We start from the raw sequence: 27470 nt of genomic DNA on the forward strand, positions 1-27470 counted from the left end.
TTTGAAAACCTTCATTCACAAAGTTAAAACTGAGTGAGAGGAATGTGAATTTCACCATTGTACATTATTTTTCTCTCTGAAGTTATAAAGTGGGCGACAAGGGAGACAATACAATTACCTCAATATTGCTGCAGTTGAAACAAGAAGCTCTAATATATAACCATGCAAATTAACCGTGCAACAGAATAACAACACGGATATAATATAATCATGCATGTACATGAAGCATATGACTGGACATGCAAAAAGCGATAGAAGGAAAATGTGGATGGAAATTACCGACAACCAAAATGAAAAAATTAACGGTTTTAGCAGGAAACACTACACAGAGAAAGAAACACGTCACCACAGAGAACACGTATGTGATTAGACTGGAAAATGAATCAGTAGTTAACCTTTCATTCTAGGGCTTTTCCTCTGCTGCGGCAAGGTTGAAGACTTTTGAGGGGCCAAAGCGTCCCCTTGATAAAATGGAGGTGGCCTGGGACTCTGATACCCGCTTGCAACTACCGGATTGTGCCATTTATCTACAGGGTGTCCCCGTGGATATTTGGGAGGGGGAACTGGATAGGCTTTTTTTGACTGGGGTATTGTGGCCACTTTCCCTTGGGAAGGTGAATCTGTCCTGTGTGTAACCACTTTTGACCTGGTGTTTTTGTTTTGTTGTGGATGTTCGGAAGTTGTGTGATTGGAGTATTTGGTAGGATTAGGGTGTGGCTGATAGTAGGGACTTGATGTATCTTCACATTCAGGTGGTTCAGGGGACAAAGCCTGAAGGGTGCTATAAGACTCCACCCAATCCCCTGTTGGGGTGCGGTTACCAGTCCGTGAATGTTCTGTAGAATCCAAGTTTCTCATTTTCTGCTGTTGGCTGCGTTTAGGCGATGCTGTTTTACTGTCATACTTCTCAGGAATGTACGTATCCCAGAAGAAGACATTCTCTGATTCTGGCTCTGCCCAGTTGCCTGGAGTAGCATCTAACTGTGACCTTTGAGTGCTGCCTTGTGAGGTGTCATTCTGAGAGTAAAACTGATTCAGCGTGAAGGAGATCTCATCCGTGTAGTCCTGGCTAGGGGTAGAACTTGGCGAGTAGGAGCAAGAAGGAGTGTAAGCATCTTGTGTTGACTCAGAGCGATCGTCTTTGATCGCATCCAGATTCTGAAGAGGGAGTGCATTCATTAAGAGGGTATTCTGTCCTTTTTGAGTTTGCCTAGCTTGTTCAGAGTCCCTGTTGTGCCTGTTGACTGGGCTGCTGTGGTAGTAAGTAGACTCCTCTGTAGTGTACTGGTGTGGTTTATCAGGTGAGGCTATTCTGGTTCTGTCACTAACAGTCGAGTCAAGAGAATCACTAACCAAGTAATTCCTGAGCATGCTCGGAGGCACAGGGCTGACATTTCTTGACACAACAGGTGTGTGCTCCTCGTAAACCTCATCTGTTGAGAAGGCGTACCTCTTGATGACTTTCAAAGATTCGCCTGTACTCCAATCAACTCCAGCACAGTCAGCACTGGCTGAGGTATTACGAAGGAGGTTTGCACCCTCCAAGGGTATCTTATTGCCCTTGCTCTGATCACTCCATAACTGGAAGTTCCGGGGCAGTGATTGGGTCAAACTGGACTCTCCAGGAGGTGTGTAAAATCCCAACTGAGGTGACGGAGTCGGTGGCCAGATGGTTGGTGGCTCCTCTTGTTTAGGCTCTTCTTGTTTAGGCTGTGGTTTACTGAAGATTCCAATAACCAAGCCACCATGTGCCTTGCTGGACACCTTAGTGACCTGATTCTCACTTGTGGTCCTTATAGGGATAACTAGTGATGGTTGTGGCTTGACATCATCGCGAAAATTCCTCAACTCTCGAGTCGGTACGGGTTGATGCTCAATTCCACTGCTCTGCTCAACAATTTTCTCTTCAAACAGCTGAATTTTAGACTTGTGGTCAAGCAACGAGGAAGAGTCATTCAAAGATTGCCCTTTGAACTGTTGATCAGAAGATGTTTCAGATGTTGCCGCACTATGAAATTGATGCGTGTTAATCCTTTCAGGTGTCGGCATATCACGATGAGAAACTCTACCAAAGGGGTCAAAGGTCATAGAACGGGTATCAACACCATCATTCTCTGTAAGGTCGTCCATCGGCTCCAGGTCAAAGGAAGCCAGACTAGATTCCCGATCAGTGTCATCCCGCTGCCAGCCTAAATGACCCACAGGCTTAAACGGCTGTGGGCTCGAATTGAAATCTCCCCAACTAGGCCCTGAACTCAGCTCATTCTGACTCTCTGCAAATTTCTTCATGCCGTTCTTTGCAAGTGATTTCCCAGCACCTCTAGCAGCCGTTGGCAGGGATGATTCCGACTGCATTTTCCCTACTTTGCCTATTGGGGGAGCCCTACTTCTTGACTCTGCAGGTGATGGAACCTCCTTGACTGGTGTTAAGTCCTCATCTTCGATCTGTGACAGGTCTGCCCTATTCCATCGTTGAAGTCTTCCAAGGCCTGGGTTGTAAGTTGGGCCAATGACATGTGTTATCCCAAGGACACCTGTAGACATTGACCTCTCAGGAAGCTTTGGAGGGGCTCTTGCTTCAGGGCTTCCGGGTCTCACAACTTCCTCTCTTGGAGAGGCAGGAGGAGTGCCTGCTACACCCTCATGACTTGAATTTACAGGTACACTTGCAAGATCACTCAAATGTCCTGGTCCTTTCCGCACACTGTTACTTGGACCATCATTAATACCTGTCCTCTTGACTTCCTCTTGCTGTTGATCTTTGCCTTCAATTGCCTTGTCAAAACTCTTCCTACGTGTGACTGGTGTTGGTCTACCGGTAACCATAAACGGTGGAGTTTTACGACCAGGTAGAGTATCTCCTTTGTCCCAGCTTCTTGGGGGCTCAGAGAGACTTGAATTAAACTCCTCCCTTTTCACTTCTGCCTCGCTGTTCGTTATGTCCATCTGGTCATCTGCCTTTGATTTTTCATACTTGCTCAGCTCAAAAGACGGCATCGGGACAGGAGAATAGGTGCGATTTGATTTCTTGGAATACAAGCGCGGCAGTGTACTTGCTTTTCCTAGTGGTTGATGTGTGTTTTGGAAGCTCTCCAAAGGAGGATCAACTAAAGGAACCCTGGGAATAAGAGCTTCCAGATCTGCTAAGCTGGGATCTAGGCTTGGCACTCGACTTTCTGTGACGTTAGTTTTAAAGCTGCTGGGAGAGTAACTTGTGGGTAATCCACCTCCAACCTCTTCAGACTGACCATCTGTGCTATCAAAATCTTTTAGAGATGCAACTTGACTGTTAGCAAAGGACGGTGTAGTGCTTCCCTTGGAGTCCATATTTTCATACCAGCTGTAGAGTTGGCCCACCCGTAGCTGTCTTGTTTCTAGTTCTTTGGCCTTCTGAAGATATGTCTTCATTCGTATCTGCTCTAACCTTTCTTCACCTGTAGGTGTCCCAATTGCACCACGCTCTAGCTTCTCATAAAAGTCATACAACTCAAAGATGTCCTTTTCTCTCTTCTTGAGGCCTACATCGCTTCCCATGTTCCAGCGGAAGCTTTCATGCTTTGCCTTATCAGTCATATCCTCTCCACACTCAATCGCCATCTCCAGCTCTGAGTAGTACTGCAGAGTTCTGTAAAACACTTCCAGTTGAGCTGGTTTAGGCATGTATTTTTCTTTCATGGATTCTACTTTTGCCTTTTCCTCACTCTCTAGGTGCTGTTTTATCTTGGAGTAGAATTGGACAAGGTCTTCATAGGTCTTTGACTGCTGACTGGCCTTCTTGAGTCCTGTGGCGTACTTTTGGTATGACTCCTGGTTGAAAGCGGGGGACTTAACAGCCATGGAGAGGTTCTCAGCCGAGATGGCCCGTCTATTCTCCATGGGTGCAAAGTTCCTGGCATTGGGCCTCTCACTGTATGGAACCATATCCTCATGATCATCCTTCGGTGAACGTCTCTCTGAGCGATGCTTCTTGATGTGCTTGAGTTTCTGATGCTTGACTTCCACTCTACTTCTCTTGTGTTTCTGCTCCCCTTCTGCAACCAGCTGGTCTGGGCTTACGGATCCTGGTCTGTGTGCCCCCCATTCATCATCGTCGCCAGAGCGGCCTGACCGATCACTCTGAGAGTCCATTGAAAATGAACTCCTCTCTGCATCACTTGCTGATCTCACATCCGATCTGGGGCGAGATGAAAGGTCGGGAGTAAACCCATCACTTCTTGGCGAGGCAGAGGAGGGTTGGTTGGAACTTCGCTTCTGCTCCCTTTCTAATGAATATGGCTCAAATAATGATGTAGGGCGAGGAAGGCAACGAGACTGAACAATCTCTCCAGTATCATCGTCAAGACACTTCACCTGATTGTCATCATTTACAACACAAGCTGTTCCAGAATGGATAGTCTGCTCAACCCCTGGGCATCCATCTGCCATTCCTCTAGGACCAAACCTTGAAGGCGACTGGTTACTTCCTTCATTGTCATTATTATCTACCTGCTGTTGAATGGAATGTCTACATGGGCTCAACACATTGCTGTTGGCTTCTGGTTCAGACTGGATTGCTCCATTTGGCCGCACAGGGGTGGGAGCACCTCCTAAATCTAAACGGGGCTTTCTGAAGACGCCAGGTGGTGGCTTAAAGCAGGGCTTGGAATGTGACATTTCATTATTACTCTTTGAGGAAGTGCCAGTGAAACATTTGTAGTTATAGCCTTCATCTATGAATGTGTTCACTCTGATTTTTTCCTGTTTTGGGGTTCGGTTGACTTGAGATGATTGGTTCAAGAAACCTGTATGAATAGTTTCTGTACCTGAACAAGCATTTATCTTTTGTTCAGCAAACATTTTAGGGGGAAATTCTGTGTTGCTATCCAAGACCAAATCCTGACAGGGTGGTTTTTGTAAATGGTGTACAGATCTACGAGAAAATATGCTCTGACTGGCTGAATAGCCTAGTCTGAATAAGCAATCATCCGATGCAGATTGGTTATTAGGGTTAGGGTTAGTAGAGAAAACGCTTGCGTTCGTGCCTGTTGTAAGAAAACAGAGGAAAGATGGAAAATGATGGGGTTAGTATAAACAAAATTGAAAGCAATTTATTTGAAAAATATAGTAATGACACATATGACGCCTACTATGAAATGAATAGTGAATTTTAATCAGATTCTATTCAAAGATTTAAGATAAAAATTACTTGAAGTGTAAATTTATAAAACAAATTTGTAGATCTTTTTCATTGAAATTAGAGTGTCAATGGAGCTGTAGTTTCTTTAGGCAAAATGAAATCAGAAATTTATTCCTTGTGGTGAAATCAATTAATGCAATAATGCGTCATACTATAAAAACATATATTCTTATTTTTTCTTTTTGGTTTTTTGAAACTGCTTTTATTTTGAATATAAACATTTCTTTGTATAAAAATATATTGTAATATGTGTCATTATTGTATCATCACAAAAGGTCTTTTTGATCAGTTAAAAAATTAACGTTATTGCATTTAAAAACAGAAACTTTGCAAATTGATGATGCTGTTGTGAAATTCCAACGAGGGAAACTATCAAAATTGTCTACCTAAACTTTTGCATCATTCTTTAAAAGAACACGTTGCCTTGGATCGGTCGAGTTGGTCTTTGAAAAGCATTTGTAACCGTTTGTTATAAAATGCATATGATTAAAAAGATATTTTAATAGTAGAATATAATGATCCACACAAGTATCACTTGACAAACATGGTCAGCCATTTATGGGAGTCAACCATAAATGGCCGACCATGTTAGATTGCAAAGTAAAAGGAAAACCACGCAATTTTGAGGAAAATGTGTGTGGATCATTGTATTCTACTTTTAAAACATCTTTCTAACCATATGTATATTATAACAAATGGTTACAAAGGCTATTCAAAGATTCAAAAACTCGATCGATCGAAGGCAACGTGTTCCTTTAAACAATTGGGCACAATGTTTCTAAACTTGTATTACCCTAGCTCTAGTTTAATGGCGCTTGTTTTATTCAAGTTTGCCCACCATGAGCTAGGATTCCAAAACCAGTATGACTGCTATAAAGTCTCATCCCTTTTTGTTTTATTCTTGCCATCCAAAACTGCCATGTTGTGAATTTGACTGCACAAGTAATTGTTAATGTGCACTCACCACTACGCCATCATTTTGGCTGGCATTGTATCTTCATCAAACAAAACTGACTGATCAGCCAAAATTTGTAAATTAAAACCGGTACAGATTTTGGTAGCGGTAAAATTATAACTGTTTAATCTTTTGTTGGGAAGTCTTGAGTCAACTCTTGATCATGACGATAGAATGAGTATATACACATTTTGATATTTCACAGGTAACATAAGGGAGGTTTAGCTGCACCCTTAGTGTAGGAAAACCGTGAACATGAATGCATTTAGGTTGTACCAGATGACGTCATATTTATTGCCCATTCCAGCTTGCGTACAGTCAACCACAAACGCTTTGACCTGACAAAGGGCAAGTTTGATATGGCAGCAATTTTTGTACCTGACTTAATTGAAAACTGGTTCACACGCTAACATTCATGTTCAGGTAAATATGTGTAGCTAAACCTCCCATGTCATGAATTTGCAAATGGCATTCTGTTTGTTATGTTTTCATTTCTAGCAGATATCATCTTGCAGATCTATCATGCTTTGTTACCTCTACTCAAAACACACTCAAGCGTGTCATGTTTCAATCGAATACACACACTGCAGTTTAGATCACACTGAAGAGAGTGAGAGGAAATGTTAAAGGGGAAAAGTGAAGTGAGCAACAATTATAAATGTAGAGAAATGGATTGAAAATGGCATTCTGCAAATTTGTCTTGAGTTTTCATTTCCCTGTTTTGATTATACAGAATTGACTTGTGGGGTAATTGTTTTGTTTCAAACTCCTACAAGATTTCTTTTAAATTTGTTGATCTTTTTTCAAAAAGTCTTACAAAAAATAAGCACTTAATGTGCTTAATTTCCCAAACAGTTTAATGGGGGACTTTAGGGACGCTAGGTGGCAGCAGACTTGCCAGGTAAATCATTGTTCACAGTAATGTACCTTTACTCAGAACGTAAACAATGGAAATTTCACCTGGTAGGTCTGCTGCCACCTAGCGTTCCAAAGTCTCCCATGGAAAGGATGAACTTTTCTTCTAAAAATATTAAAAGTTTGGAGTTCGGACATCTATTCATGAGTTTGAGAATTGTCCGCCAAAAAGTAGAGAAGCAGACAATGTTCAGCCGTTTCCAAATTGGTGGTTACAGCTATGGTTACGACTGTTGTTAGGGTTGTTGCAAAGATGAACAACACTTCCACATATGATGACGCAGATGTCCAGCTGCATAAGGCCAAGTAAAAAAGGAACATGTTTAGCGTCCCCGCCCGCTTTCTCTTCAGAGGCTGCCTCCTTTTTTATTTATTTTTTATTTGTTTTGCAAATTTGTTTTGCACATTTGTTTTTTTCTTAATGAAGAAAAGGAAGGGTTATTTAAAACGATCTCAGCTAAAACAATCTGAATGTCTGGTCTGAATGTCTTGACCAACATGTTTCATTTATGTATTGTGTTTGAGCAGTAGAAAAAACAATGGATATATTGACATTTTAAAGAAAATTGCGGCCATCTTGAAAAAAAAAAAAAAAGCCCCTCCTCCTTCCTTTTTTTGACAAACCTGGGTGCTAATCATGTATCTTTTTTTACTCGGCCTAACCATAGCCACAAATTCGTGGCCTATGTTTGATGGTAACTCTTGATGGTAACTGGCACCCTGTTATGTAAAAGTCACTGCAATGCTTAAAACTAAACACTGCAAACATAAGTGTTGGAAACACACTCATACAGTCATGGTCACCACTTTATGTTTAATGTAATGACAACATTACAGTCTCCATGAATTGTGCACACAAATAACTATATGAACTCCAACAACCAGACACTGAACTAATTAAGCAAACCACACTCAATGAGCAATTTGAGCGCCAACCTTTTAGTCAATTTGCCATTGAATCAAACATACATGGTCTGTTGTTCACTGAAACGCATTCTGATAATTAATTCGTCAAACATAGCAACCTAACAAGGCAACGACATATCAAACAGAAAAATATGTATTTGGCTCTTAAAAAAATTACTTGCAAAATATAATGTTATAATAAGTATGATCTTAATATTTAAAGTTACCAGCTATGGTTAAATCAACTTTTTGTGTCTTGCAAAAATGTTAACAAAACATTCTTTGTTGAATAACCAAACTGCCATGATAAAAACTTTGCTAGTTGACTAGAGAAACAGTTCTCTGGAGCCTGCTTGATCCAGTTGGACTAGCTAGTTTCAACCATGCAGCATTTTGTGTCATCAGGTTGTCTTTCCTCTGTTGATCCACCTTGGATAATACAGCATTTCATCTTCAAGTTAATCTTCTTCCAATAGAAAAAACCCTAATGCAACTGTCTGCCACTCCGCTACTAGCTTTTACCTGTGGGAGTAAGGGGAAAACCCTAATGCAACTGTCTGCCACTCCGCTACTAGCTTTTACCTGTGGGAGGAAGGGGTTTAGAGTGACAGGACTACACCCTTAACACAGACAGATACAGGCTATGTCACCTACCTCGTTTAGGGCTTCTGGAAGGGGGTTCGTTGTAGGAGGCGTGTCTCGATGACGGAGACTCAGCTGGTACTTGATTAAAGGAAGCAAAATCTCTCGGTAAGGTGGTACTCCTCTTTGTATTTTGTCTGGACAAATGATAAAGAGATCCATGTCACTCATAGAGTTATATATAAGAACGCCACGGGACCGCAAGATGACAAGCGCGTCATTTTGCACGGGCGTTGAATATGAAATACACGTTTGAGTTTTTTTTTTATTGAACGCTCACGCGATGCTGTTTATTCAACTTACAAAATGGCCGCACAAACACACGCTGTGAGATGCCAGTTTTGTCAACTTAGAAAATGGCCGCCTGCGCGCATGCCGGAGCGTGTATATACACTGTAGGCCAGTGCGACCTCTAGTTCTTATATATAACTCTATGATGTCACTATATAAACAGTAGAGAGGTTACGCAAGCGTACGGATACAGATACAGATACTGATACGTCAACACTTTGTGTGTTCACGTGACGCGTATCCGGGTCTATCGTATTTTGCATACACGTAAGCAACGAAAACGGGAGCTCAAATACGTCGTAGAAAAACGAATACTGTTTTGCAGACTTTTAGTTGAATTTTTGTCCCTGATCAAAAACATTTCCCACGGAATTGCTTTCACTGGTATCATGCTTGATGTAGATTGATTAGTCATTGCAAGCAAAACAATGAAAAAATGCAGTGTATAAAACACGGGGTCTCTATCGGTCATGTTTGTCAGAAAAACACTCAAGATGAATGCGAGCGCACTCAAGTGAAACATACCTATAGTTTGCGAAACAAAATCCAACACACGGCTGACGTTAACGGATACGGTATCTGTATCTGTATCCGCACGCTTGCGAAACCTCTCTATTATGTTCGATAAACTACATGTAGATACGAGGTATAATACAAAATACACCTTCAAAGCTTAGTTTATAGTTGTAAAAGATTCAATCATTCTGAAAATGTTCTTTTCAAAACATTTAATGATAGTATGGGTTTGTTTTCAAACTGAAAGTGAAAGTGTATTTCAATTATTTGTATTTATCAGCATTGGCTGGCTAGTTCAGTGTTGAAAGGCATCCGTATTTCATCAGAAATATGGAGAAGTGAAAAAAGGTGATGGACTAGTGCACTTACAAACTAACTGGTCCTGCTAAAAAAAAGTTAACACCAAACCCATATGGGACCCACTTATACCCTAAGTACCACCCCAGGGGAGTACACAAGCGGCCAGACCACCATCTAGTGGCCGTAGCAGGAAACAGCGCCACTAACTGACTAGTGGTGCTTCGTTCTGAGGATGACTAGTGAAACTAGTCAAACTGTAAACGAAACTAGGTAAGTAATTGGCTGTGTTTTATAGAAAATTAATTTATAAAGTTGTATCGGTACACTTTTATATATCAACTATTTTTAAACAATGACATGTGGTACTTACACAGCAGTTATTGGTTCTACTGGTGGGTTATACAAGTGAGAAGTTGGCTGAAAAGGAGACAAAACAACAAAACTTAATCAAATAGTTGCATCAAATACGGTGCAAACAAAAACGTTGTTTCACGATTTTGCAATAATATCGTATCTCGCTTAAAAATGCTCCACACAAACATTGTGGTGAACATCATATCCGCAAATGAATTGACATTTTCCAATGTTTCGCATACTTTCATAGAGCTGCTAAGCACCAAATGTTGCTTAGCATGAAATTTCGTCCTTGATTAAATAGGATTACCGACCAAATTTTCACCTGATTTTCGGGATAAGCAAGCAATACCAGTAACAAGCATTATGCAACAATTATGCAAGCATTATGCAACAAATGGAAATTTGGTTGGTACATGTAATTCTGTTTTTATCAAGGAAGAAGTTTCATGCTTAGCAAATTTTTGTGCTTAGCAGCTCTATGAAATTGGGCCAAGGTCTTACCGATTTATCTCTCTCAGCCAGTGATGAAGTGCCTGGTTCGTAGTCAATAATGCTGCGAGGTTGCTGGTGGTAACGATCGATAGTATTGCGAGCACTGGTGTTTGGTGAGACATGTCTGTACATGTACATACAGAATGAGAACAGATATCATGACGTGCATGTATGGCATAAGCAAAGAAAAAAACAGAAAATCTGCCAATCAGCTAAAAAAAAATGCATGCCCATTCACGAAAGAAAGTCATTTTTCAGGGATAATATTTGACTCTTGGAAAAAAGTATCATAGGCTTTGAATGCTTTTTTAGATTATTTAAGAACACTTTTGCTGAATTTTTGCTTAAAGGCCAACAAATCAGACAACCAGATTGAACTAGTACAGAAAATTTGCTTCCCTTTCACACTTTCCAGTCTGTGACATCAGATGTTCACAACAGAGCAACAGGGCCAGGACTTTCTTAAGGTATGATTTGTACATCAATGGAAGAAAACATTGTTTCTTTTATTTTATGGAGATGGCACTGTTTGTTTTCAGACACCTTTTGATATGAAGAAAGGGGGCGCATCTTAGAACTTGGGCTGTGACGTTGCAATAGAAAGGTCCATTGACCCCTTGCACGCACGTCACTCGTGGCGACTGTGTCACGCTCACCATTTTGGTGGTCAATAGGTTTACGCGTAAACGCCGCATCGCCTCAAATGCGCACTTCACTGAATAACGCACAGTAACATTGACCACCCAAAAGGCGCATCCAAGACTAGTCTGATGATGACATTAGGTGACAATATATCAAGCTGGCAGTATTGATGTCATGCTGTACTTAACATGCAACTGTGCCAGGTCAACTACTCTGGGATTGCTTCCAAATCTCCACGCCATGATGGTTACCGGTGTTGCTAGGACTCGGATTTCAACCATGATCCTTTTTGTGCTGATCATGCGCCTTGGAATATGTGTTTGGTCTTGTTACTAAAGGCTCACCTTTGTGGGGGTGATGTTGGAGGTGATGAATTCACAGTCGGGTCATGACTCCACTGGTCTGTAGCAATTAAATTAAAAAGAAGAATATATTATTTCAAACATTTCAGTCGCTATTCAGTAGGTTTTTCTCTTAAGACTTTTTTTTTTTTTCTTCTTTTTCTGAGAGGCAGATACTTCTTTGCACAATAGACCGTATTGAATCACCCCTTTTTGCTATGAAAAGTCGCCATCTTGTAGGGCAAACCGTATGCGCGTCTAAACGCGTACATCAAAGAAACACGCAGCACGCAACATTCCCGGTTTGATTTCTACGGCACATGCACACACACACGCACCCACACGCACAGACGCCATCTTGTAGGTCAGATATTTGAGCCGTGCGGCGTCATATTCAATACGGTCTATATCCACATATTGCAGCATAGTGCTGAACTTCGTTGTCAAGTAAGACGTGAACTTTTGAGTATCCAAAAGAATAACAAACGAAACATGAAATTTTTCATTCTTTGATGCGATCATATGAGCTGCTATCTCAGAAAGTGGGTTTGAAATACATTGTTTAAACCTCAACCACACTTGAGGGTTTCCTTTAACAATTTTAAAACATGCAATTCGTGCATAAAAACAAACACCAAAATTCACCTCATTTACATGAAGTAAAACGCACTAATAATATAACTGTCATTCTCAATTTACTCACAATCCCACAGCAAGTGATCATGCCCTTTTAAGTGAAAATCTATGTTAGCTTCAAACAATAACATGAGAAGACAAGTCTTTGTAAACATATATGCTGAATTTAACTTTTTGGTGAACTGCTCTGCAATTGCGAGCAAGCTCCAAAAGGATGCTAGCCTCTTAAAGGAAAACGTTGCCTTGGATCAGTCGAGTTGGTCTTTAAAAAGCGTTGTAACCGTTTGTTATAGAATGCATATGATAAGAAAGATATTTTAAAAGTAGAATATAATGATCCACACAAGTATCACTCGAAATTGCGTGGTTTTCCTTTTACCTCGTCGACAAACACGGTCGGCCATTTATGGGAGTCAAATTTTTGACTCCCATAAATGACCAACCGTGTTACATGTAGTTCGCAAAGTAAAAAGAAAACCACGCAATTGTGAGGCAAATGTGAATGGATAATTGTATTCTTCTTTTTAAACATCTTTCTAACCATAAGCATTTTATAACAAACGGTTACAAACGCTTTTCAAAGACCAACTCGACCGATTCATGGCAACGTGTTCCTTTAATGATATGGTTCTTGCAAAGGTATTCCAAAAACATCATTAATAGATTTTCATTCGTCCTTCTGATAGGGCATAAAGGCATTGGTCCCAAGTGTTCTGTAATGTAAGTAAAAGAACCCAGTGCACTTATCGTTCAAGGAAGGGTTTCGCCCCGCTGTCCCTGGTTTGATTGGCTACATACATGTATTGCACCACAGCACCTTGTAAACCATAAAATAGCACCATTGGTGTACTAGGTGCTGTGGCGCAATATGCAGCCAATAAAACCAAGAACAACGGGGCAAACCTTTCTCTTTACGATAAATGCAAAGGACTCTTTTACGTGCATTATACACAACACACAGGACATAATATGGCTTTACGCCCCACGAGGTCGAAGAAATAATGGTTAAGTGTCTTGCTTAAGGACTCAAGTGTCACAACAGGGACCTGCACCCACACTCTGCTGATAAGAACCAACAGAGCTTGAGTCTGGTGCTCTTATCCACTCGGGCGCTGTTGTCTTTATTACCTTTGCCAGGAGGTCTCTCTTCTTCAAAGACATTATCATCTACACATGATGATACATATGGAGGGGGGGTCGGGGGACCAGACATGTGCAGAGTGGCATTGCAGAATCCACAGTAGAACAAGCACAAGATTTGGTGGTGCAGGCAGAAAACCGGAGCGAAGAAAAAAAAAAAAAAGGAAAACCGTGCCGAAAGAAAAGCCATGCAAAGCAGAAAGCAAAAGAAAATACAGAAAATCAACCAAAGAAAATAACTAAAATAAGATTTTCAACAAAACGCAATCAACAAATCAGTGCCCTCATTTTTAAATTAACTTAAGTTTGGCTACATGCAAAAATTCAGATTCACATACAGTATCACAGACTCATCTCACATTATTGAAGGCAGTGGATTAGTTTGGCAGAAAAAATAGTACATTTAGCCTGGTTCAAACTGTCTGCGAATGCAAATGCGAAGCACATTTTGACATCACCGCGCTGTTTTTCGCAGGAGTTGAACAATAGTTTATTAAAAAAGGAATGATACAATTTGTTAGCACAGTTGTTATGCAAGGTTTTAGTTTGAAGATTGTTTACAAGTAACATCAATAGTTTATCAGTTGGAAGCAATGCGTCAAATCTTTCTACACTGATTCGTGCAAAATGTTGGCTAAAGATCATGCATGGTGACAATTTTCCAAGTTTCATGCAGTGATATTATTAATGGGCCAATCCACCTTTAAGTCATTTAATTACATTCCCGTATGAGACAATTCCTGCAGCCGATTTCACAAAAATTCACACTGCTGCTTTAAGTCCATTTGAGCAAGATTTCTTTGGTTAGTGCATTACTTCTACAAGTTGCGAAAGTGGAATGACAGAATCGCATAAAGTTTCACGAAACAGGCAGCTGGTTTTAAAAGTGCCTTGATTAAGGGAACAACCGTCATGACCAGGATTCAAACCCACACTCTGCTGCTAACAACACCAGAGCTTTGGACTGGTGAACTAGACCGCTATTTATATGCAAGTTGTGTAAAGTTTTGCGAAAAAGGCAGCTGCCATGTGAAAATGACTGAAAAAGTGGACATCCGCTACAATAGTACAAACTACCCCAACAGAAAATCAACGTAAACATCTTGAGCTATTTATTTACCATTGTCCTTGCAAGCCACTTCATCCGGGAAATGGTAGCTTGGTTCATACGTATTAGCTTCTGCATGGGCAGACACAGAAATAGATCAAGTGGTTGTTAGTATGGGAATTAGGGGCTGACACGTACACTCAATTGTTATACACCGCAGTGTACTGGTCAGGGTGATGGTTAATGGGGATCTTTAGGAACCTACATGTATGTGGCCCAGTTCATGCTTCATACACCTTTTTCGCAAATACCCATTGCTATAACTGTTAAATGAGGTACATGCTGGATCCCTAGCTAGACCAGCATGCACCTCATTCCATGCATTTGCGATAAGAGTGTGATACGAATTTTGACGTCGCACCGCTGTTTGTGCAGCGAAAGTTTCGCAGGAGTTTAGCACAAGTCAACTGATGCGAACTATTCGTTGCAAGTATTTGTATCGCATACGCAGGAGGTATGAACCGGGCTTTATCAGGTAAATCCATTGTTCTCGGTATCAGGCGCATGCTCAAAACTTTGTAAACAATGGAAGTTTACCTGGTTAGTCTGCTGCCACCTAGTGTTCCAAAGTATCCAATTGAAGGGGTGATTGGTCAGGGGGAGGTAGGGGGTCTGGGGTAGGGTCAAGGTTTGCCAAACAAGCAAATTGTGACTTATTAGCCATTAGGGATGGGATTAATGCTATGAGTTTGACAAAACAGCAAGAGACTTTTCAAGATAACAAACAACAACGAGGTTAACGACAAACAGGCTTCATATCGCAGCATAGAGGGCAGTATTAGACGCCTTCACAACAGACCTTTTCGCAAATACTCATTGTGCAAGCGCTTACTGTTGAATGAGGGGTATGCCGGTCTAGCTAGGGATCAAATTTGAGCGCTACTTGTAGCTAGACCAGCATGTACCTCATTCAATGCCTAAAGCGCGCATACCGAGTAATTACGATAAGGTCTTTGAAATCTTGGACTCAGTGAAAATAAGGTCGCTAACTCTACTGGCAAAACAGGGCTGGTCACATAACCGGGTTCAAATGTTAGTTGATTTGGCATTTGATGAATTCTGGTCACCAAACATAAACTGATGCAATTCCCCCTATACATGTAGCTGTTTTATTTGTGATTCATGAGGAATTCGGTCTTAGCTGTGATTTGAATAAATTATTATGCAATGAACTGAATTGAAATGAAAGACGTGATTGACAGACAAGGGAACACAAACTACAGTGTACACATCATAATCAAACTTAAAACAAAAGACATAGCTTACACGTGTATAAATTAAATGAACAGTCAGTTTCCCTTGTGTTTCTTAGTCAGTTTCCCGGACGATGAAATGTCCCACAAAGAATGACAGGGTGACAGCATTTTTCGGAACGGATCAAGCTAAACTTTGTTCTTGATCAATGGGGGAAACATTTAACAGGACACTAGCCAAAGTAGCCTCTTAATGAATGCCACACCATGTGCACTCTTTAATATATTTGCACCATATAAAGGGTGAGGGGTAAGTATTGAAAGAGAAACAAACAAATCGAAAAATTGAATTCAGTGATTGATTAACCTTTCATCAAGGCATCCATGTAACATAGGTCTATATCATCTGATGAAAGAACAGAGAAAAATACAAAGAAAAAGGGAAAAACAAATGAAGGTTAGTAATGGTTTAAAGGGAAGGTACACCTTTGGTAATTACTCAAAACAAAAATTAATTTAAAAACTGACTTGGTAACGAGCATTGGAGAGCTGTTGATAATATAAAACATTGTAGGAAACGACTCCCTCTGAAGTAACGTAGTTTTTGAGAAAGAGGTAATTTCTCACTAAAATAATAAAAGACTTCTCGCTAGAAGTCTTTTATTCTGATCTGAAAGCACACATATTCGTCCAACAAGGGTGTTTTTTCTTTCATCATTTTCTCGCAACTTTGATGACCAATTGAGCCCAAATTTTCACAGGCTTGTTACTTAATGGTTAGGTTATGATGGGATACACCAATTCAGAAGACTGGTCTTTGACAATTACCAAGCGTGTACCCTCCCTTTAACATTATGCAATTTGTTACATGGCGCAGATTTTGAGTGTGTTTGAACATGCAAGAAAATTACTACAAGTTGTTAATTCTAAGTTAAGAAATTCGTGCTGACAGCTAGAAGTTATTAAACCTCTCTTTTGAGTATGTGTGGTCACCAGGAATCAACCAATACCAAAAGAGAGTTTAACAACATGGTGTCAAGCCTTTTTTTGTTACTTTTAACAGAAATCTACTTTTGCATCCAATATATTCTGGCTGTAAAACTGTTCTCAGAATATCAGGGTGAGTTTTATGCAAGTCGATTTGGTTTTCTTCAAACTTACTGATGTGTTTTAAATGGAACAGTAATCCAAACTTGGATAAACAAAGAAGTTTCACCACAACTTGCTACAGTTTAAGCAAGTTCTGATAATTTGTTTCAAATACAATATTGCTTTATGATATGGCCATTCAGTAAGTGAAATACAATAGTTTCCATAATATAAAATGAAAATGTTTCTTTCATATTGCATATGACTGTTGATCCATCATTTTAATCTTCAAGTGGTTTTTCCAGCCTGATTTGATCTATATTTGTCTGCTAGTTATTAACGGTTAAAACATGTGACTGCAATTGTTTCAAACCCACTTGTAGTGGTCAGCAAGCAAATGGTGTTAGCTTATTGGTTGTTGCATCAGCTTAGTAGCTAATTGGTTGTTATTAGTCAAGCTACACAGAATTTGGTTAAAGTTTTACAAACATTGCTCTGTATAAGAACTATGCATGTGCAGTTGGGTGGAATACAATCAACTTTTGAGATAAACTATCATAAACTATCAAATAATGAACTTGTATCACAATTGAAACAAGTTGAAATATATTGAGCGATAAGAGTTTTGCCAATTCCAGAGTTTCAACTTTCAATCTTAAAAAAAATTCAGGATTGTTTTATTATTCTTACAAACATGAATCCATTTTATTTATGATTTCTTTTTATAGAAAACAAAGTTCAACACAAAAAAAATCACAGCATACACACTAATGTGCAGCAACAATTTCTGCATCGTTTTTGAAAAGTTATTTTGTACTTAGCAGTATACTCTTAGCACTTTTCCAGTTGTGCTAAATAAAAGCTTTATTTCTTTGAAAGTATTAGCACTTTTGACTAGCTGTAACCAGCGAAGGTTTTTGCTGCAGGAATTTGCTTTTCACATTTCGAACGTATGCAATAACATTCAGCCCTTTTCAAATGAAAAAAGTATGCAGCTAAACACCCCAAATGGTGTTGCAATGCAGTAACACTAACTAGGGTTTGTATAAATCAACACTGCAAATTGAACTTTACTTATTGACCTTTAAACTTTGACCTTACCCTCTGGCCTATCCTGTTTATGGATGGTCTTGAACATCTCTTTATACCAGTCGTGCCTGTTTTCCTCCTTAACATGCTGCAACAAAAGAGAAAATGTCATGAAATATCATCAGACTCAGAAGAAATAGTTTTGACCCTAACAAAACAAAGTCAATATTTGTATAACACACCTCTTGCGTGTTTTGTATTCTGGTTGGCTGAAACACGGTCACGTGGGATGAACTAATATAGGCTAGTGATCGCGCGCGCATGTTTTGTGGGAGTACCAGAGCGGGCAATAGTCTTTGAATATATAGTGCCCGCGGTAACAGCGTCCTCTCTCTACTTGAACCGTGAACAACAACTACAAAATTCCTTTTTCTGTTCTTATTTGACATTTAAGACCGAGCTGTGTTATAAAACACATATTGACTGGCATTATTCGGTAAGTGTACGTGAGTGACCAGAAGAGGGGCCTATTTTCCTCGCCCTTCGGCCTCGGGAAGTAGGTCGCTCTTCTGGTCACTCAAAATCACTCGTGGGAATAGACGTACATGTATACTAGTTACCTCGTTGCCAGTCAATATGTGTATATTACTATCTTTCACCAGTAACAAGTGACCTTTGACCTTGAATGGTAATAAGTGACCTTTAATCTTTCCCAGTATTAATAACAATAATTATATAATATTGGATGGCTTTGAGGGGGATACAAAAATATATTGTCACAGCGAGTGCAATATATTCTTGTATCCCCTCAGGCTGAGGACTTGATCAAAGCAACACTATTTTGGCTCACCTGATTCCAGATTTTCAAATTCAATTTTATTATGTTTTTTTCTGATACAACATACAAGTTTCCACTTAAGTTCAAATATTTAAAATTCAGAAGTGGTTCAAGAACATGTACTGCTTGTTTTGTGGCCCTTAAGGAGTTTTCTGCGTCTTTGTTCTTCAAACGTTCTTCAAAATCCGCATAGGAAACCGAAGTGAATCTCACGCTGCTAGTAGAAGCAGCCATTGTTGTTGAGTATTATCTGTAGCTCCGTTCACTGGTTAACAACAGTGAGCGCGAGCTCTTGACTATATGGGAACCAGCGAAACTTGTTAAAATGCCAGGATGGAGCAATATTGGAGCAATATTGCTGTCTCCGGGAACTTTAACTGACACAATATTGCTGTCATAGGGGTACTTTTTACGAAAGCATTCACTACGCTGATATATTTTTGCCTCTGCCCAATATAAATAACAATAATTGATATTGGTAGTGCGCCATGTCTATCAGAAAGACACTCCTGGCCCATAGAAAAAGGAACTTTACTAATGGCGATACTTTTAAGCTAATACTTAATAACAAGTGCGTTTTCGAGTTAGTTTTGAAGCGGGAGAGAGTGACCTTTGACCTTACCGCTCTGAGTCCAACAGGCAGTCCAGATTCATCCTGGGGTCCAATGCCCTCATAGTGGGGTGCTTCTTTATGAGTGGTCTTCTTGGTGACTTCTCTAGTCTTGACCGGGTAGTAGGTATCCGTGTGGATGACGTCACCGTCGACGATCTGCTTCTGGTACACCGCTCCTTCTGGAAGATCATTGGGATCTGAAGAAAAGCAATAATCAATCAATCAAGCTATCAACCAATCAATCGATCAATCGATCAATCAATCACTCAATCAATCAATCAATCAATAATTAGTTATAACATCTTTAAACAAAACCTTCAGCGATTCATTCAGCTGAGTGAAAATTGTGACCAAAAACTGCAAACTGAATTTGTGGTTTTGGATCTGTTTTCCTCTTTTATACTACTGCTCGTTCATTCAGCAGAGTCAAAATTGAGACTAAGTACTCCAACCTGAATTTGGGGTTTGTTGATTTATGTTTTCCTTGTTATACATGTACTACTGTATTGCCACTACACTACAAATTTACAATTTAACTAATTCCTGTTCAGATAAAACCAAATATCAGTGTACCGTACCATTTCTCTGAAAGTACAGTTTGTAATGAGGTGGACATTTTTGTTTAAACGTTTATATTATATGGCTTAAATTCAAAAAGAGTTTCGGACTGATTTTTTAGATGTGTATCGATCTTAATTGCCAAGAAGGAAAGCGTGATGTCAAAAAAACAAAGCAGTAAGGTGATATTGACAACATATCTCGAGATGAACCTAAAAAAATTGAACCCAGCTTTTTGAAGTTTTTGTCACAATTTTCAAGGGTGTACAAACAGGATACTTCGTTGTGTAAGTGTTATGGCAGTTATTTGCAATTTCATTTCCTTTACGATTAAAAGGGCAGAGGCACACACACTGTTTTTCTTCGAAAATGAATGTTTCTTTTTTGCAAATCACTAACTTTGAAGATAAATGAACTCCATTTACCAGAAGCTCCAAACTGTGTAAAAGTAATTTTATGAAATTCATACAAACTGCAATATAGTCCTGAGCCGACGAACTGTACATTTTACAACTTGTACATTAAACGGTGCAAATTAACAGACAGCAACGCTACACAAACCAATTTGGCGGGACAGTTGTGACAGCAATTTGACAACACTGATGAACAAATTTTTTGCAAGTATACAGCTTGAGATGAAACATCCAAGCAAACTTCCAATGTTCACAAACAGCACAGTTATTTTCACATGACTGACATGATTGGCTAAAAAATAAGTAACAATTTTCACAAGAATCTACCTTGCCCTCAAAGAATAAAGTATCAAACCTGAGAGTGCGACCGTGAATGTGCTACAAAAGTGCAGGAAATTCAATGAGCATTTACATAAAAAGGAAAATGTGAAGCACAATGAACATTTTTTTTTACAATATTGGGTAAACAATTAAGCCCGTTTCATACTTCATCTGAATGCGGAGCGAGTTTGACATGAATGTGACGTCACAAATCTCCTTTTGCTAACTACTGAACTGCTGCTAATTATTCGTTGCGAATTTGTGACGTCAACATTCGCTTCGCATTCGCATTCGCATTCACAGGAAGTATGAACCGGGCTTTAACAGTGCAGAAGTGCGAAACAACTATTTACACATTTCAGAGGCTGGGAGTTTGGGCTTTTGAGCAGTTTTTAAGTATAACACAAATCACTTTTGTATAGGTTTATGACACAAATTTAATAAAACCACAAAGAAAACTGACTGGGTAAATTTTACATGATTTGGGGTTGAACATTTATAAGAGCAGGATTTGAACCAATGTCCTCCGGATTAAAAGCTATTGGTAATTACTCAAAATAGTTATTAGCATAAAACCTTTCTTGGTGACGAGTAATGGGGAGAGGTTAATAGTATAAAACATTGTGAGAAATGGCTCCCTCTAAAGTGGAGTAGTTTTCGAGAAAGAAGTAATTTTCCACGAATTTGATTTCGAGACCTCAGATTTACAATGTAGAACTTGAGGCCTCGAAATCAACCATCTAAACGCACACAACTTCGTGTGACAAGGGTGTTTTTTTCTTTCATTATTATCGCACAACTTCAATGACCGATTGAGCTCAAATTTTCACAGGTTAGTTATTTTATGCATATATTGAGATACATGTACACCTACTGTGAAGACTAGTCTTTGACAATTACCAATAGTGTCCACTGCCTTTAACAAGCAAGCGCTTTACCAACTGAGCTAATAAACTATAGAGACCACCAACATAGAGCTTGATAGCTCAGTTGCTAAAGTGCCCGCACTTTGAACCTGAGGTCGTTGGTTCAAATCCCACTTTACTCAATTCGTCTTTGCTCAACTCTTAATCGTTTATAATATAAAATGGCAAAGACAAGTCAAATTCAATGGTTCCCACATCAAGCTGTAGTATTTTTAATCACAACAGGATCAATGGATACATGATTGATGGGCTCAAAGCACTCAATGGTTCAAGGGTATAATGAATAGGGGGCACTGCAATGATGAAACCCATGGGGAAGGCTTGAGGTGGTGGGGGAAGGGAGGTAGTCTTGTCTTGAGCTGCACTAAAGAATATTTTGTTTGATGTGTCTTTTCTTCATGTATTTCTACCCTAGTCTCCAGGGTGGATGGGATTTGTTCACATCTTTGTATCTGAACGCAATGGGAGACTTCTGGGAATGCTACGGGGAATCAGTCTTAACGGGTTATCCCATTGGACCAATGGCAAAGTACAAAGGACCAGATAGTCTAGGTTCCTAGACCATTGGTGTTGCGTGGTCACACACAACCAACGTTCCGATTATGCACGGCAAAAACTGTACACGCTTGTAATGAACGAACGCTAGCGGGCGCTCTGTTTCTCTGATTTCCTGTGCTCACCAAGGTCTAGGACATTTGCAACGACGGGTCTTAACTTTTTTATTGTTTTTCGGCAAATCTCCCCCGACTTTCCAGTGGAGCCAATCAGAGGCTGCGTTGCGGTTGGCTCATGAATAATTCATCAGTGTTGTGCATGCAGTGTAAATGCATGCAGTAATGCGTTGCATGACTTTTGCTATACTACTCTGCATGTGTGTGTGGGTATATGTTTTTATCGGAGTATAATAATGTCCAGATCAGTAGGATTTGAAACTTTGCCACATGGTGGAAATACGATAAAGAAAGGTTTGCGGTACCACCACAAACCTTTCTATGTATAATATCCAGATCCAGACTACTGCATTGCCATGATGCAGCTTGAAATGCGATCGTGGCAGGGCCCACACTGATGAAGCCTGTATTGGCTAAACAATTTGCTTATAGTTAGCACAAAATAGTATTGCTTAGCAGAAACTGGTTACCAGCCAATTTTTAATTAAATTTGAAATGTTGTAGACTTATGCCTAGTGCCCACCTAAATTTTTGGATAGTAAAGAAATTTTGTACAGTATTTTCTGCCAAACAGATATTAACTAGTGTTATTCACAGTGAAAGTTTTTTAATCTTGGGGGAAGGAAATCTTGAGGGATTCAAAAGCGTCTTTGTGAGAATGTATTTTGAAACGTAACCGTAGCTGCAGATCTTGGAATGTAAGCGTAGCTTGACTCGGGATTGAAAGCGTACTTTTTGATATTGTAGCGTAACCTAAACGTATCTTGGAGTGTATAAGCGTAGCTGAGTAGCTGCGTAGCTTAAAACGTAACAGTATCTTTTGGAGCGTAAGCATATCTTGGAACGTAATTCGTAGCTGCGTATCTTGGAACGTAATTCGTAGCTGCGTATCTTGGAACGTAAGCGTAACTTGACATGGGATTGAAAGCGTACCTTTTGATATTATAGCGTAACTTGAAGGAACATAAGCAGATCTGTAAGCGCAGCTGAGTAGCTGTGTAGCTTGGAACGTTGACATCTTTTGGAACGTAAGCATATCTTGGACTGAAGCGTAGCATCTTGGAACATAAACGTAGCTGCGTATCTTTGAACGTAAGCATAGCTTGACTCGGGCTTGAAAGCGTACCTTTTGATATTATAGTGTAACTTGAAGGAACGTAGACCTAAGCGTATCTTGGAACGTAAACGTAGCTGCGTATCTTTGAACGTAAGCATAGCTTGACTTGGGCTTGAAAGCGTACCTTTTGATATTTTAGTGTAACTTGAAGGAACGTAGACCTAAGCGTATCTTGGAACGTAAACGTAGCTGCCTATCTTGGAATGTAAGCGTAGCTTGACTCGGGCTTGAAAACATACCTTTTGATATTATAGTGTAACTTGAAGGAATGTAGACCTAAGAGTATCTTTGAACGTAAACGTAGCCGAGTAGCTGCGCAGCTTGGAACGTAACCATATAATATTTTTTGGAATGTAGTCGTAACAATATCTTTTGGAACAACTCATGAGAAATTGCGAATTTTGATTGCTTGTCGGGTGGCGACTACTGCTATTCAACTCCCAGTTATTTGAGGCGAATAGTCAGGTCATAAATTCCACTAGTTGCCCAGTTTAATCATTACCTCAAAAATAACTCTTCATTCACAGAATTAAAAAATAATACTTTGTTTGACAAAATTATGCTTTGAGGGAATTTGTTTTAGCATTATTTTTATTTCAACCTTTTATAAAAAATTCTCATAATATTTTTAAGCTACTCACACAATAACACTGTCAATATAACCATGATATAACCATGTAGGTAGATGCGATATCCTACGTTTTGACATCATCAAAATTACCTGAAACTCATAACAAAAAGAAATTAGGGGGCCATGAATCAAAATGGAGCATATTGGAACGTTGCGATCATAAGAAACAACGGAGTCGACACCCGCAAGCTGGGAGTTCATAGCGCCCGGGATTTAACACCTCCAACCCCCACGAGACACGGCATGGGCGGTACGTGATATTCCACAAGGCTTATTTCACGTTCCGATTGCTCCACGCCGTGGGGCCATTACAAGCGTCCGTTACACGGACGCTCTGAATGCTAATCTTACGTTCGATTTTTGACCATTATTTACGATTTCAAATCGTCACGTATCCGTAATCTGAATAGGTAGTATATACTTAAAATTTCACTGTTTTCCTTTTAATAGGCCTATAATGACCACGGAATTACTCTTTGAGCAAAGATTATTAAAAATAGCGCGCCGATCACATTGACCTTTGACTCGGTCTAGTTTGAATAGTCATCTTCAACCCGTCACGTGATATGAATAATCGAGTCATTTGCATAGTCTGGCCACGCCTTCAATTTGCAAATGTCCTAGACCTTGGTGAGCACAGGACATGGGGAGATCCGGAAATCAGAGAAACAAAGCGCCCGCTAGCGTTCGTTTATTACAAGCGTGTACAGTTTTTGCCGTGCATAATCGGAACGTTGGTTGTGTGTGACCACGCAACACCAATGGTCTAGGAACCTAGACTAAGGAACAGACTGATATGAAACCATTTTTTGTGTATAAATGTTTGTCAGATCTTTTTAGAAAGAAATCTTGTTGGCAGACTGATCTAGCCAACATGCATGTACCAATACATATGTACTAATATGCATGATTGGCGCGCAAAGGATTCTGGGTGAGATTCGAGTTTACATATCAGCAAAACTGATTTTGATGCAAATGCGGTACACAGATATAACACCTGGCGTAAGTGCATGTAAACAACAGCATGGCTTCCCCATTGGCAGCTTGGATTAGTTCTTCAATCATGCTTAGTTTCCACATATGAATTGTGGTATATCCTAAACTGGCACCTGTGCATTTGGCATGAGTTGGCATCCATTTAGCATATAAAATAACAAAAGGGCGTACAAACCATATGACATAGGGATTTGAACTCACATGGTGGGCCAGAGCAGTTACGTGCGTTTAACAAGGGTGCTCCCTCTAATTATATTACATAACTCTTAGGCATATGGCCAAACGTATTGTGGCTTCAACACACACAACCAAATTGTAATAGTTGGTTTGCGTAGTACCAACAAGAATTCCAAATGACTTAATGAAATTGGACCTCTTTTTTCAATTACATGTGTACTGGTTATCAGCCAAATGTGTGCAATGGTCTACATGTAAAACAAAATTAAATCAAAACAATTTTTATACATGTTATCACAGAAAGATACTTGCACAATACACTGTAAAAAGAACTTGTGAATATAATGTGCATTAAATACTAACAACAAATTAATTTGAATGAGCATCACATGGGGCGTGTGCATAGATTTTAAATTAAATCAGCGACGCAAATAAAATGGTGAAAATCTTGCTGATGGGTTAAACATGTGCACTTTGTCTCGTGACCAAACATGCCAAAGCGTGACTGCGCAATGTGATGGTATATTTGAGGTCAAATTTTCATAGGTTTGTTATTTTATGCATAAGTTGAGATATACCAAGTGAGACGACTGGTCTTTGACTACATTTGTAAAGGAGCACATTCAGATTAAGTATTACCACTGGGGATAAATAATGCTATTTGCTCCGTTCACTATTCAGATTAAGTATTACCACTGAGGATAAATAATGCTATTTGCTCCGTTCATTATTCAGATTAAGTATTACAACTGAGGATAAATAATGCTATTTGCTCCGTTCACTATTCAGATTAAGTATTACCACTAGGGATAAATAATGCTATTTGCTCCGTTCACTATTCAGATTAAGTATTACCACTGGGGATAAATAATGCTATTTGCTCCGTTCATTATTCAGATTAAGTATTACCACTAGGGATAAATAATGCTATTTGCTCCGTTCATTATTCAGATTAAGTATTACCACTAGGGATAAATAATGCTATTTGCTCCGTTCACTATTCAGATTAAGTATTACCACTGAGGATAAATAATGCTATTTGCTCCGTTCATTATTCAGATTAAGTATTACCACTGGGGATAAATAATGCTATTTGCTCCGTTCACTATTCAGATTAAGTATTACCACTAGGGATAAATAATGCTATTTGCTCCGTTCATTATTCAGATTAAGTATTACCACTAGGGATAAATAATGCTATTTGCTCCGTTCACTATTCAGATTAAGTATTACCACTAGGGATAAATAATGCTATTTGCTCCGTTCATTATTCAGATTAAGTATTACCACTAGGGATAAATAATGCTATTTGCTCCGTTCACTATTCAGATTAAGTATTACCACTGGGGATAAATAATGCTATTTGCTCCGTTCACTATTCAGATTAAGTATTACCACTGAGGATAAATAATGCTATTTGCTCCGTTCATTATTCAGATTAAGTATTACCACTGGGGATAAATAATGCTATTTGCTCCGTTCACTATTCAGATTAAGTATTACCACTGAGGATAAATAATGCTATTTGCTCCGTTCACTATTCAGATTAAGTATTACCACTGAGGATAAATAATGCTATTTGCTCCGTTCATTATTCAGATTAAGTATTACCACTGGGGATAAATAATGCTATTTGCTCCGTTCACTTTGGGGCGCGGTGGCATAACTAAAGATGGGGGCACAGGAGATACATGGTGGCACAGGGGGGCATGTGTTCCGCCGCCTCCCCCCCCCCCCCCAACACATGCCCTTGGCTTTGATTTTTTTTTCTCGGAAATCCAATCAAAATATGATAATATCAAGACTGCAAATGGCTCTATCTCAGATGTCTTTCTTGAATCTTTACTTTCAGACAAATGTTTCCAAGGGGAAAAAAAAATTGTTTTCTAAGGAAGAAATTATTGTGCAGTATGAAAAGCATTGCACATGGGTGAACAGTGATACTGTACTTCCATACATGTAGTTGACAGCAAATTTAAATTAGCATTCTATAACCCAAGAGAAAGACAGCCATCATGGTCCATGCAGTACTTAGGATCATCCAATATATTTTACACAAATGTGTAAAAATTCAAAGCTTGTTTTTTTTGTGTGAATTGTCTCCCATTTCATTTGCACCTGTTGGATAACCAATTAATAAAAAATTTACCATTTTGATTGACTGATATGCAAAAACTGCTACAATTTCTTTCTCTAAAAAGTGACAATTATCACAAATTTTCACTTGTTCCTCAGGGGTAAAAGAATGAACCATGCTCCTTTATATGCATACTGCCAGCAACTCGACATTTATCTCACAACCCGGGACATTTGCACATTGGCATGCACAGACAAATTAGTTGTACATAACTATGTATCAGAATTCTATTTGACAGTTTACGTATTTCCAAATTTGTATACACTAACAAGACAACATGATTTGACTGTCTGTGCATTTGGTCAATCATACAGATGACTAACCAGGGGTGGATTTCACAAAAA

General features: G+C 39.4%; 1 protein-coding gene across 1 annotated transcript in view; it reads right to left on the minus strand.

Moving 5' to 3' along the window:
* LOC117303641 overlaps positions 1–27470 on the minus strand; it is a 131076-nt gene that overhangs the window by 53262 nt on the left and 50344 nt on the right. Inside the window, exons 9-18 of the mRNA XM_033787871.1 lie at positions 19189–19376; positions 17801–17876; positions 15978–16016; positions 14430–14489; positions 13298–13336; positions 11537–11594; positions 10560–10674; positions 10072–10118; positions 8607–8731; positions 396–5021 (exon numbers count right to left, since the gene is read on the minus strand). Of these exons, the coding sequence (XP_033643762.1) occupies positions 396–5021; positions 8607–8731; positions 10072–10118; positions 10560–10674; positions 11537–11594; positions 13298–13336; positions 14430–14489; positions 15978–16016; positions 17801–17876; positions 19189–19376 (5373 nt within the window). The remainder of the gene's footprint in view (positions 1–395; positions 5022–8606; positions 8732–10071; positions 10119–10559; positions 10675–11536; positions 11595–13297; positions 13337–14429; positions 14490–15977; positions 16017–17800; positions 17877–19188; positions 19377–27470) is intronic.

This window comes from Asterias rubens, chromosome 20, assembly GCF_902459465.1.
Source record: "Asterias rubens chromosome 20, eAstRub1.3, whole genome shotgun sequence".
NCBI classification, from domain to species: domain Eukaryota; kingdom Metazoa; phylum Echinodermata; class Asteroidea; order Forcipulatida; family Asteriidae; genus Asterias; species Asterias rubens.